Source organism: Mus pahari, chromosome 18 (assembly GCF_900095145.1).
Source record: "Mus pahari chromosome 18, PAHARI_EIJ_v1.1, whole genome shotgun sequence".
NCBI lineage: Eukaryota > Metazoa > Chordata > Mammalia > Rodentia > Muridae > Mus > Mus pahari.
Genome location: NC_034607.1, coordinates 12,994,181 through 13,007,194, shown reverse-complemented (window position 1 = coordinate 13,007,194; position 13,014 = coordinate 12,994,181). Strand labels below are relative to the sequence as shown.

Below are 13,014 nucleotides of genomic sequence, written 5' to 3'. Positions count from 1 at the left end.
TGACTAACTCATCTGGGATTTTTTTTTTTTTTTTTTTGCCCTTCAAGGGACAAAACTGCCCAAAGGGACAATGAAGAGGAAACAACAGATGACCCCCGAAAGCTTAAGCCTGGAGAGATAGATCCAAACCCAGAAACCAAGCCAGCCCGGCCTGACCCGATTGACATGGATGAGGGTGAGTGGGTGCTGGGGAGCTCTGCTTACAGTACAGGACTCAGGCCTTCTTAGTTCTCCTGATCCTGACTGTTAGAGCCCCAGTTCTGTCAGTGGTTATTCCAGGTATCTCCCCGAATGTGTCTGGTCCTGTTTTTGTTAGACTGCTTTTTTGAGGATGCCTCTTATTTTCTGTTTCTTCATTTCATTTAATGAATTGAGCAGTGAAGTAGGCAGATGTCCTAGAGGTGAGTGGTGAACCTTGCAGGATCCTGTCTCTCATTCCCTTTGTAGAAGGAGAGGCAACAAGCTAGCATATTGGACCTTGCTGTTTCTTTGACTTTAGGGTGATTTACTTTCCAGGAAAGAGCTGTACTACACTAGCTATGCTGGAGACTCACAGTGAGTCTGTGACACATGGAGTCAAGATGGGGATTGGGCTTTGGCTTCATCTCTGCTACTTATTAGCTATTTGACCTTAGCTAAGTCATCTATGCTCTCTGACCTTGAGTTTTCCCTGCTGAGGGTGGAGAATAATACCTACTTTACCTTTTTGTGGGTACTTGGTAGTTTTTTTTTTCAGATTTAAAGTCTGAGTTCAGCGGTTCCCAAGGGTGACTAGTCTGTGAAGAGGCTGTCTGCATCCTTTCCACTTGGGAAACTTAAAGTTTTCTTCCTGAGGAAAGAGAGAGGACTGTGATCTGAGTGGAATCTAAGTCTTGTCCGTCATTATGATACTTTTTTGTTGTTGTTCTATTTGGGAGAGTTGTAGAAAATGTCTTAGAGAAGAAACAGTTTTGAGGGATAAAATGTCTTTGAAGGTTGTCCGTTCCCCATGATTAGTTGTTGCTTTATTTCTCTGCTGGTGATGTGCCAGTTTGTTGGTGATACAGATGTTCCTGTAGTAGAGCTTTCTGTGAGTGAATACTTGCTACTTGCTTGATATACACCATTTTTCTTAGCTCTTCTTAGCATCTCTGAAGTAGGCATTCTTACTCGATTTTAATGGGAAACATTCACAGAGGTAAATGTGGGACCAGGCTTACATAACTAGCAAGTTAGTGATGGGATGACTTGTAACCTGACTTTCTCTGACCCATTTTTGTCATTGTCAGCACTAGGCCTGCCTGGCTGCTGAGGTTGGAGAGCTTACTTTCCTGTCTTTATTTTGCAGATGAACTTGAGATGCTCTCTGAGGCTCGAGCCCGGCTGGCCAATACACAAGGGAAGAAGGCCAAAAGGAAAGCAAGAGAAAAGCAGTTGGAAGAAGCCAGGCACGTTTTCATTCTATGTGCAATAAGTAGTTGTGCATCCTTAGGCTCAGGAAATTGTATAGCTATCTGCTCTAGTTGGTGAGCTATTACTCCTTAGTGTCTATTGCTCTGGAACAAACAAAAACAACTTCTGTATTTTCTCCCTAACCATTTCAGAATAGTTATTGGAAAAGTACACATATAAAGTTTACAAAGTATGGCAGAAATTATGGGCACATACTTGACCAGCATGCTCTGTTTGATCTCTTTTAGTATTTTGGCCTCAGGTGGCTTTCACGTGACTGTCGGTTCTTCATCCTCCTTGATTAGTGCTGGGCAGGTACTGGCTGGGAGGCTGATCATAGAGGCAGTTGATGAGCCTTGAGCCAAATTCCAGGCTGTCAGAGAGGTCTTCATTGCAAAAGTGAGCGAACTTTATTAGGCACTGTTCTTTGCTCAGGCTTTCCCCCACCTTCTCCCTGCTTCCTTTTGGTTGAATTTATATTGTTCTGATGCCCAGAAGCCAATACAAAGTTGGTAAAGATACCATCTGAACTGTGTGGCAGCCTGTGGGATTCAGGTGTTGGACAACTCCCCATCCCAATGGGGATGTCTCCTTAGAGCCTTTTTTGACTCCTGTGCTGTCTAGAACTTGCTCTTGACCTGGTGGGTAGCTAGCACTGTGTTGCTATTCCCAGTGCTGGATCCTGGGATAAAGGATGCTTTTTGGCGTAGCTGGCCATTCATCAATGTAAGAGTAGTCAGAATTGATGGGAGTGTGATACACAAGGGATAGAGGACTATCCCATCTAAGAGAAGGTGCTAAGATTACTCCAGATGTTAAATTACTTATCTATTTCTTATAACTTAAAATCACTTTTATTGATTATAAATGAGTATGCTTTCCCTTCCACTTCTGTTAATACTGTTTTAGGATGTGGCTAATAAAATAGCACATGCTTTAGTTAGATTCACTTAGCATGATGATGGGAATGTTTTCTAATGTATTAGTCTTTGTTCCTGTTATTTGAAGAATGAAATTTACTTTTGGAATACATCTTTCAAGACTTCTCTTTCATTGTAGATGTTTATATCTGTAAACTCATTCACGTAGAGACTTAGTTGGGTCATTCCATATATACTTACATCTCATACACAGTCATTGTTAATCTTACTGGGGTTCCCTTGTAACTGACTGATTTCTTCACAAACCTCATTTTTTTTTTTTTCTTGAAAACTGCATTTTTGTCTATGGTAACATAATAGTTGTGGGTGGGTATCGTACCCCTGTCCCATCCAGTTTCTTTTTCGTTTTTTTTTTTTGTTTGTTTGTTTTGTTTTTCGAGACAGGGTTTCTCTGTGTAGCCCTGGCTATCCTGGAACTCACTCTGTAGACCAGGCTGGCCTCGAACTCAGAAATCCGCCTGCCTCTGCCTCCCCAGTTTCTTTTTAATTGTTTGTTTTGAGGCCAACTTTATTACTTTAGTGAAGTCTGTTCTATTGCTGTCCTCCTAAAGATGAGCAGCCTCTGGTGTTGCTGCTCTGGGAGGGGGAGTCTTGGATACCACAGTCACTGTGGGATGGTGTAGTTGGGCAGGGTTCTTGTTGATATCTTTTCCTCTTTTCCTGATTGTACCCAGTTCTTTGTTATAGTGATTTCAGCAGTGTTCTGGGGTTATAAATTGCTGTGTAGACAGATCTGATCTGGTTTGAGTTCCTTTGAAGAGATAGTTCTGAGATCAGCTTTTAAGATGTATTCTGATTCCAGGAAACTCAGTCTTTCAGTCTCCGTCAAGCTCGTTGGCTCACAGATTCCCCACAGGCTCCACTGAGCCTGTCCTCTTCCCAATGGCCGCTGACCACGGCTTGCACTGCTTTTGAAAGTGTCCTTTGGCTGGATGGAGTTCATGTTGTAGATGAGAGTCAAGGCTTTTAGGTCTTCTTCTCCAGGGCTCAGACTGCATTTCTGATTTACACTCCTGGTTAAAGAGCTCAGTGTTCTTGGGAACAGGTATGGTGGGCAGTCCTCAAATCTCTCCCAGGATAGAGTCTTCAGTCCAGAAGCCGGGGCAGAAAGAGCTTTCAGGGTTGTATTCCCAGTGGAATGTGCCTAGGGGAGACCCATTGTTTGGATGGAAGAAGGGAGCCTGTGTAGCTGGGTAAGAAGTGCTGATGCCTGGCTCTCCTGGATTGAAAGCCTGAGACTGCTAGCTGGCAGGGAGAGGGAGCTTGTGTTCCTGTCTGCACCTGTGTAGAGTTTCCTCCTCTAGGAGCTGGTGGGTAGAAGGGAGAGGGTCTCTGCAGCTGTTAGCTGCTTTCTTGCTTACCAAGCTTAGCTAGATTTTCTTGAATGTTTGTGTATTTGCCATGCCCTTTCACTTTCATGTTTTCTGGGGAGTGTGTTTCTTGTTTCTTGGACTTTCTACTGGCTGTCACTCTGTGTATATTGGCATTTGATTTGTTTTCTGTCTTCAATACTGTGACTAACTTTACTCATTAACTCACTAAAAGTACAGCATCATTAAGAAATATAAAGGAAAAATGAAATTAAATGGAATTTTACCCTCTGCTGATAGTTACTGTTAAACATTGCTGCCCTTGACTCTGGCTGATAGCTACGCATGTAACATTTGCATGCTTTTTCTATTTGTGAGTTGTACTCAGCCCTACCTTAGACCTTTTTCTATGTAAGACTAGATTTATAGCTTTTCTCAGGATTATATAGAAGTTACATATTTCAGAAGTTACATAAAGTCTGCCTAGTACCTTGTTTTATATCTTTTGTTTATTTATTTTATGTATGTTAGTACACTGTTGCTGTCTTCAGACATACCAGAAGAGGGTGTTAGATCCCGTTACTGATGGTTGTGAGCCACCATGTGGTTGCTGGGAATTGAACTCAGGATCTTTGGAAGAGCAGTCAGTGCTCCCAACTGCAGAGCTCTCTCCAGCCCTATATCTTTTGTAAATTCATTCAGTAAATTCTTATTGGTAAGTTAGATTGTGGCCAGTAATCAGCAAAACAGTCTTTGATTACATTCTTGTTTGTTAGTTTATTTTGGTTGAAGTCAGAGAAATGAATTGGTGGCTTTAAAAATATGAAAAACGTAGGCTTTTAATGTGTGTTTCTAAATTTGTTTTGAGAAAGTCATCCAGTTGATTTTTTTATTACCTTTGCTGGAGAAGGTCAGCTTTTATACCTCTTTTTGAGATGGACTTACTAGGTAGTTTTGGCTGGCCTAGAGCTTGGCATGTAGCTAGGCTGACCTCAGACTCTTGAGATCCAGCTGCCTCCTGCTGTGTCCCAGGTGCTAGAATTAAAGGTATACACCACCATGCCCAGCCTTACTCTCCACACTTTTGCCATTAAGATAAAGTTCAGAAAGATAGTAACTAGAGATGTGGAAATAGTACATGCTAATTTGTAAAACTTAGTTGCAAATTAAGTAAAACTTGCACTATTTCTATTTGTTCCTTTTTTTCCACATGAGAGTTGTAAAAAAATTCTACTTAGAGGGCTAAGTAGATATGGCTTAGTAGTTAAATGCTCTGGAAGAGACCCCAGTTGTGTTCTAGCTCACAACTACCTTGATTTCAGTACCAAGAATTCTAATACCCTTTTCTGGTCTCCTCAGATACTGTACGCATATGGAATTTACTCACATAGACATACATACACATAAATAAAGATAATAAATCTTTAAAAGCTTATATAAACTTGAAAAATAGTATTTTATTATTTCTTTGAGACTTTGTGTATTATTTCATACATATTTTGATCATACTCACCTCCTACTCCTTCCAGGTCCACTTTGTACATAAAATGTATTTATTTAACCTTTTCTGATTAGTAGCAAGTGTGTGTATATGTGTATATATATATATTTTCAATTTTTTTATTAGATATTTTCTTCATTTACAATTCAAATGGTATCCCAAAAGTCCCTTATACCCTCCCCCAACCCTGCTCTCCAACCCACCCACTCCTGCTTCCTGGCCTTGGTATTCCCCTATACTGGGGCATATGATCTTTGACCTCTCCTCCCAATGATGGCTGATTAGGTCATCTTCTGCTACATATGCAGCTAGAGACACTAACTCGGGGTACTGGTTAGTTCATATTGCTGTTCCTCCTATAGGTTTGCAGACCCCTTTAGCTCCTTGGGTACTTTCTCTAGCTTCTCCATTGGGGGCTCCAATAGAGGACTTTGAGCATCCACTTCTGTAGGCAAGTATATTTTTATTTTGTTTTATGATTTGTTTTTGCTGCAATTTGTGTCGCAAAATATTTAAATCTCAACATTATTCATCTTTTTTTGGTACTTAATTTATTAGTAACTATATTCATTTGTTTGTTTTTTTGTTTTCAAGATGGGGTTTCTTTGTGTAGTCCTGGCTGTCCTGGAACTCACTCTGTAGTCCAGGTTGGCCTCAAACTGTGCTGTGATTAAAGTCTGCCCAGCTAGTGTCTTTCTCTCTCTCTCTCTCTCTCTCTCTCTCTCTTATTAATTTTTTTATTGATGCTTTGTAAGTTTTATATCATGCACCCAGTCCCACTCATCTCCCAGTCCCTTTATATCCACCTTTCACCCTTGCAACTTCCCCCTTAAAACAAAAACAAAAAGACCCCCCCCCCCCCCAAACCAAAACCACCACCACCACCCAACAAAAGAAACCCATCTTGTTGTGGAAACTGTACCGTCTCACTGTGAGTCCCACAGGTGGTATATTCTTCCTCACAGAGGGAAAACACACATTTCCTTATAGCTTCTCTACTTTTCCTTTTGCCTTAACTGTGTTTTTAAATCAGAATTGGAATTTGGCAAATGGCATGAGGTAAGGGCTTGAGTAAGTCCTTCTTTTCCAGATAACCAGATAGTTTCCTTAGTAATGTTGGGTTAACCTGTCTCTGCCCGGCAGTGTTGATTTTCAAGGTGACTTTGTATTTTTTTTTCTCCAGGCGCCTTGCTGCCCTCCAGAAAAGACGAGAGCTTCGAGCAGCTGGCATAGAGATTCAGAAGAAAAGGAAAAAGAAGAGAGGAGTTGATTATAATGCTGAAATCCCATTTGAAAAAAAGCCTGCTCTTGGTTTTTATGATACTTCTGAGGAGAATTACCAGGCCCTCGATGCAGATTTCAGGAAATTACGACAGCAGGATCTTGATGGGGAGCTAAGATCGTGAGTCCCTTTGAGTTTGGAAAGCCTTTGCTGACCGCCAGGTTCTTAGGGTTTAGGGTGATGGAGGGAGCCTCCTTAATGCTTTTATGTGTTTAATGAGTTTATCTTTGTGTGAAAATCAATGAACCTGACTGTATTGTTGTTAGTGTACAGATACATCTAATCTACCTACTGTGTAAGTGTGTAAGTATTTTGTATGTATCTGTGTCGCACGTATATTACGGCCCCTATGTGGGTGTCAGACGACAGGCTGTTTCTTTCCTACCCCGTGGGCCATGGGCTTGTCAGGCTTGGGAGTCACTGACCTGATGTGTATTTCTTAGTTAGTGCTTGTGTTTCAATAGGCTCTTTACTCACTGATGACATCTTTCTTTTTTTGAGCCTGTATGGGCGTTTTGCCTGTGTGTACCTCATGTGTGCCTGGTGCTCATGGAGGGAAGAAAGAGGACATTGAATTCCCTAGAACTAGAGTTATGGATGGCTGGGAGCTGCTACTATATGGGTACTGGAAATCAAACTAGGGTCCTCTGGAAGAGCAGCCACACAGTGCCCTAATCATTGAGCCATCTCTCTAGCCCAGTTCCTATTACTAATGACATTTTTTGTTTATTTGTTTATATTTTACTTTTTTTTTGAAACAGTATCTCATTATGTAGCCCTGGCTGTCCGGGAACTCACTATGCCAACCAGGCTGTTTGAAAACTTAGAGAGATCAACTGCCTCTGCTTTCCTAGTGTTGGAGTAAACACCACTATTCCTAACTTTATCTATCTATCTATCTATCTATTGGTTTTTTGAGACAGGGTTTCTCTGTATAACCCTGGCTGTCCTGGAACTCACTCTGTAGACCAGGCTGGCCTAGAAGTCAGAAATCCGCCTGCTTCTGCCTCCCAAGTGCTGGGATTAAAGGCGTGCACCACCACTGCCCAGCTAATTTATTTTTTAGCCAATGACAACTTTATATTTTTGTACATTTGTAACAAGTTAGATCTTATGCTAATGTCTTGAAATTTTATCACCTTGTATCCTCCCCATACTAGACAGGAGCTCTGTCATGAGCCGTAATCCCAACCCCACTTTGTTGAGATGAAGTTTTTCATTGGTGTGGAGCTTGCCCATTTTGGTGTATGAGCTCCAGGATTTGGAGTGTTTGTGTTTTCCCCCTTGAGTATGTGTGGAGGTCACAGATACCCTGATAAAGTTGGTTCTCTCATTCCACCAGTTTCAGAGTTCTGATAGTCAGTTCATGTCATTGAACTTATGTGGCAAATGCCTTTGCGTGTTGAACCATCTCATTGGCTTAACCTGCTCTGTTTTTAAGGTGAAAAATATTTGCCTTTTTTTTTCTTACAAAGAAAAGAAAGAAGTGTTTGCTGTATTCTATAATCTTTATACTTGATGCAGATAGGTAGAAGCATTTGTGTTTCTCTCTCTCTGCTCATTTGAGAGACATCTAGGAGATTCTGTGAGTCTATTGATAGGACTTTTTACTTAGTTATTAAACACTGTACAACAGAATTTTCTTGAGTGTTTAGGGCCTTCTGTAAGGTAGGCTTTTCAAGTAGATTAAAGAAGAAAACTAGGCATTTGGAAGGGGTAGACCTGTCTGTGGTAGGGAAGAAAACAGGTAGATCTTTAACATACTGCCTGGGGCTGGTTTAAGCGCCTAACAACCTTTGGGTGTCATTATGAACATACCCTTTTTCTTAACTTTTTCTTTCTTTACTTGGGCAGCAAGATAGCCCAGCAGGTAAAGGAACCCACTGTTAAACCTGGTGATCTGAGTTTGATATCTGAAACCCATGTGGTGAAAGGAGAGAACAAGCCCCTGCCAGTTATCTCTGAATGTCACGTGCATACTATTGCACATGCTGCACTCCCAACTCCCAAAATACAAGATAAATGTGAAATTTTTCTTGTATGAATTTAAAAATCAACAATAATGGGGAGGTTTAAACATTTGATGTATTTTAATTTTGCCTCCTTCATTTATCTTTTTCTGCATACACATCATTTTCTTACGCTCACATATGTTTCTATGTGAATATAAACATAGTAAACTTCTTGTATGTTTTGATATACATGTTTTACCGTTTTTATAGTTTTAGGCTTTAAATTTTAGTACTTAAATTAGTGTCTCTCTTTCGTTAATAATTCTGTAACTATTTCAAGTTTATTTTTCTCAGATGTACTAGTCATGTAGGAATAGCTTAACATACTACTTTTGTATTTTAAAAAATTCCTTAGAAATGAAGTTGTTTAAAGTCTTAATAGTTATATAGCTCTTGATATTATTGCCTGTGTGTAATCTTTTTTTCTGCCCTGATCTGTTACAGTGAAAAAGAAGGAAGAGATAGAAAAAAAGACAAGCAGCATTTAAAAAGGAAAAAGGAGTCTGATTTACCATCAGCTATCCTCCAAACCAGTGGTGTCTCTGAGTTCACTAAAAAGAGAAGCAAACTGGTGTTGCCTGCCCCTCAGGTAATCTGAGCATCTGTCATCCTGTGAACTTACATGCTTATATCATATCCAGCAAATATTGGTGGGCTGCTGTCTCAGGCCTGTGCTTATTAATGCTCAAGAAACCACAGTCTAAAGGAGAGCCACATGGAGAAAGTCCATTGATGAGGGCACGGACACAGTTTTGATATGTGCTTCTCCTTCAAGTTCTTGGTAGTTAATTGAAATTTTCCTTAATATTTTTAAGGCTATTTCTTTTGGTAAAATTACAGAAGTAACACTTAGATTTTCCTAGAGATCTTGTGGTTTAGTGGAGTGATATTTAGTTGATTTTCAATAGTATTTGCACAAGAACTTATGTTCTTGGTGCAATCAGTCTATTAATATATTGATTTAAAGCATTTTAACTATGCCTAGCACGTATACACCATTGGAACAATACAAAGATTAGCATGGTTCCTGTGTAAGGGTAGCATGCACGTGTATGATCCATTCTATATTTAAAAAGAGAAGGAACTGGAGAGATGGCTCAGTGGTTAAGAGCACTGACTGCTCTTCCAGAGTTCCTAAGTTCAAATCCTAGCAACCATATATATGGTGGCTCACAACCATCTGTGATGGGATCTGATGCCCCCTCTTCTGGTGTATGTCTGAAGATAGTTACAGTGTACTTAAATAAATCTTGGAAGGAAGGAAGGAAGGAAGGAAGGAAGAAGCTGGGTGGGTAAGGAGGGTGCAATAGATTGGAAGGAACCTGGGGTGTTAAATATGATCAGTAAACATTGTATGGAATTCTGTAAGAATTAATAAAAATACCGAAACACTTGTAAGTATAGAAATACAGACGTTACAGCCAGTTGTTTATAATGTGATTTTTTTTTCCCCCCATAGTAAAAGGAAGACTTAAAATTTTATATTGGAAATTTTAAAGCCAGGCTAGTTAAGTGGCACAGAGAGGTCTTTCTGCCCTTCGCTCAGCTTCAGCAAGTCATTCTCAGAAAAGTGGGATGTTTAAGTTGCAATGTTCTGTTAAATGGTTTACAGGGATGGTCTTGTCCTTTAGATTTCAGATGCTGAACTCCAGGAAGTTGTCAAAGTAGGCCAGGCCAGTGAAGTTGCACGGCAGACGGCGGAGGAGTCTGGAATAACAAACTCTGCTTCTAGCACTCTCCTGTCTGAGTACAATGTCACAAACAACAGCATCGCTCTGAGAACACCACGGACACCAGCCTCTCAAGACAGGATTCTACAGGTATGCTGGCACTGCCGATCATCTTTGTGTCACCATGGAGGACACCATGTGGTTTGGTTGTATGTAGGTAGGGCCAGCAACTTGAACTTGATGGCCATGATCCCAGAGCATTTCTTACAGCACAGAAGCTGAATTAGCAGGCTAAGTGGTCTGAACTAGCAGGCTCAGTGGCGACTGGCTGTTCATTCACAGCATTTGGAGTGGACCCGCCCCTCTGCTTTCATTTTGTACTTGTCAGGCAGGTGCAGGTCTTACACTGTTATGCTTTTAAGTTTTGTATGTGTGGATGGTTTCTCTCATGTATATATGTGCACCATTTGTGAGCAGTATCTGCATGGTCGAAAGAGGGTGTTGGAACTTGAGTTACAGAGAGCTGTGAGCTGCCTTTCAGGTGCTGGGAGTTGTGCCTGGATCTTCAGGAGCGGCCAGTGCTTTTATCTTCTGAGCCATCTCTCCAGCCCTCCCTTCCAGTTGTTGGTGCTTGGTAGCTACTGTGCCTGAGAGGTTGTGGAGCTGCTGCTGTTGGTCCCAGGACTGCCTGAGAATACTGGGCAGGAGCAGAGCAGTTCGAGGACACTGCATGTGCCAGCCCCTCCCACAAACAGGTGTGCCTCCTCCTGGTGGCGTCCTTACCTTCATTTTGCTTTTGAAGAACTATAGGGGAGGGAGATTGTGTGAACATTTCAGGAGGAGACAGCTCTCAGAAGAACCAGTATTCTACTGGGTCATTTGGTAATAGTGTTTTGGGGTGTTTTTAAGGTTAGTATATTTTCTACTTTTGTGTGTTTATTATCGCAGTACATAAAGTGAGTCACCCGTGCTCTTCTGGATGCGTTGTCATTTGGTCCTTCCTTCTCTTTTGCAGAAGTTGTTAAGTCTGTCTCTTTCCAAGAGATACTTTATATTTGGAAGAGCAAAGCCTGCTCAGGACTTCTGATAGTGTGAAATTCTAGCTTCCTCATGAGGAAAGATACTCAGAATCATGGAGCAAGTCTTGCTCCAGTTGTCTGCATTTTGCCTCTTAGTAGTTTAGCCCATTTACTATTCTTGTGATTGCTGTGGGTTAGGAATTTAAACAGGGCACATAAAAGGTGACTTTCCCCTGCCTTAAGATGTCTAGTACCTCAACTGGGAACACTCAGCATTTGAGGGTGATTTGACAGGTAGTGGCCAGAACACATGGGGTGTTATCCTCCATGTGTGGTAGTGATGATGCTGGATATAGGTTGGCGGCTTAGCATGGTGCATGGCATGGATCTGCATTAGCATCTGCATGTGTTTATGCAGTCTTCTGCATGGCAGTTGAATTTCTTTCCTGGTGATGCAAGAGGTGTGAGTGTGGAGAGAAGCTACGTCGTGGTTCTAAGCTAACCTTGGGAATCAAGCCATGCTATTCTTGCTGTATTCTCTGTCAAGAGGAAGCATAAGCCCACCTTCATTTAAGGGGAGTGGGAGGAGAGCAACACTGAAGACACACAGATGAGTGTGAGAGAGGTGCCTGACTTTGAAAGCTAAATTCTGCCTTAGACACTGTCTTAGTCAGGGTTTCTGTTCCAGCACAACATCATGACCAAGAAGCAAGTTGGGGAGGAAAGGGTTTATTCAGCTTATGTTTCCATACTGCTGTTGATCACCAAAGGATGCAGGACTGGAACTTAAGCAAGTCAGAAAGCAGGAGCTGATGCAGAAGCCATGGAGGGATGTTCCTTACTGGCTTGCTTCCACTGGCTTGCTCAGCCCGCTCTCTTATAGAAGCCAAGACTACCTGCCCAGAGATGGCACCACCCACAAGGGGACCTCCCCCCCTTGATCACTAATTGAGAAAATGCCTTACAGCTGGATCTCGTGGAGGCACTTCCCCAACTGAAGCTCCTTTCTCTGTGATAACTCCAGCTGTGTCAAGTTGACACAAAACTAGTCAGTACAGACACTGAGCTAGGAACTAAGATTAAGACAAAGATAGTTACAGGAGGATGAGAATTAAAAAGAGCCTGATCATATAAGTCTTAGACAAAAGGTTGGGAAGGCTGAGACATGATCAAGCCTTCAAAGAGTCTGGGTGAGATTTCTTAAAGAAACCTGATCCTAGAGGCATGCATTGGCAGCTTAAGTATGTCTTAACTTCCCAACAGAAGAAACAGAGACTCAGAATTGTTTATGAACACTAGATAAAGAATTAGTGATGAAGTCAGACTAAAACCTGGGTGTTGTTTTGACATTTGGTCTCAGCTCATATCAGGAACTTTGATTTCTTAGTACCTGATGGTAAAGAGGTTTGGCATGGATAATGGGAGTAGCTCTTGGGTAATGGCAGTTTCATAAGGAGCCCATGGCACTGTTTTCCCTCTGCCCATTAACACAGTCTCATGTGACTTCAGATTCACTGTGTAACTGAAGGTAGCCTTGAACTGCTGATTGCCCTGCCTCTCCATCCTAGGCCAGGATTGCAGGCATGTTGCATTGACACCCAGTGACGGTAGCATATCTTGACATGTGAACTTTATTCAGAACTTCTGATGTGATGTGTTAGGTGAACAAAGGACTGAAAGTGCTGAGATCTGTTCCGGGGCAGGACTCAAGTCTCTTGGGTTTGTTTGTTTGTTTGTTTTTTTGTGGAAGATTGTGTACAAATCCTGTCTGCATCAAGATTTGTGTAATAGGGCCAGAGGGAGGATTTCACTAGCCTTTCTGACTGCTATGCACTCTCTTGTATCTCC

General features: G+C 41.6%; 1 protein-coding gene across 1 annotated transcript in view; it reads left to right on the top strand.

The window, feature by feature from the left end:
• Cdc5l (cell division cycle 5 like) overlaps positions 1–13,014 on the top strand; it is a 38,115-nt gene that overhangs the window by 4,797 nt on the left and 20,304 nt on the right. Inside the window, exons 4-8 of the mRNA XM_021217584.1 lie at positions 48–175; positions 1,328–1,427; positions 6,367–6,585; positions 8,922–9,066; positions 10,109–10,297. Of these exons, the coding sequence (XP_021073243.1) occupies positions 48–175; positions 1,328–1,427; positions 6,367–6,585; positions 8,922–9,066; positions 10,109–10,297 (781 nt within the window). The remainder of the gene's footprint in view (positions 1–47; positions 176–1,327; positions 1,428–6,366; positions 6,586–8,921; positions 9,067–10,108; positions 10,298–13,014) is intronic.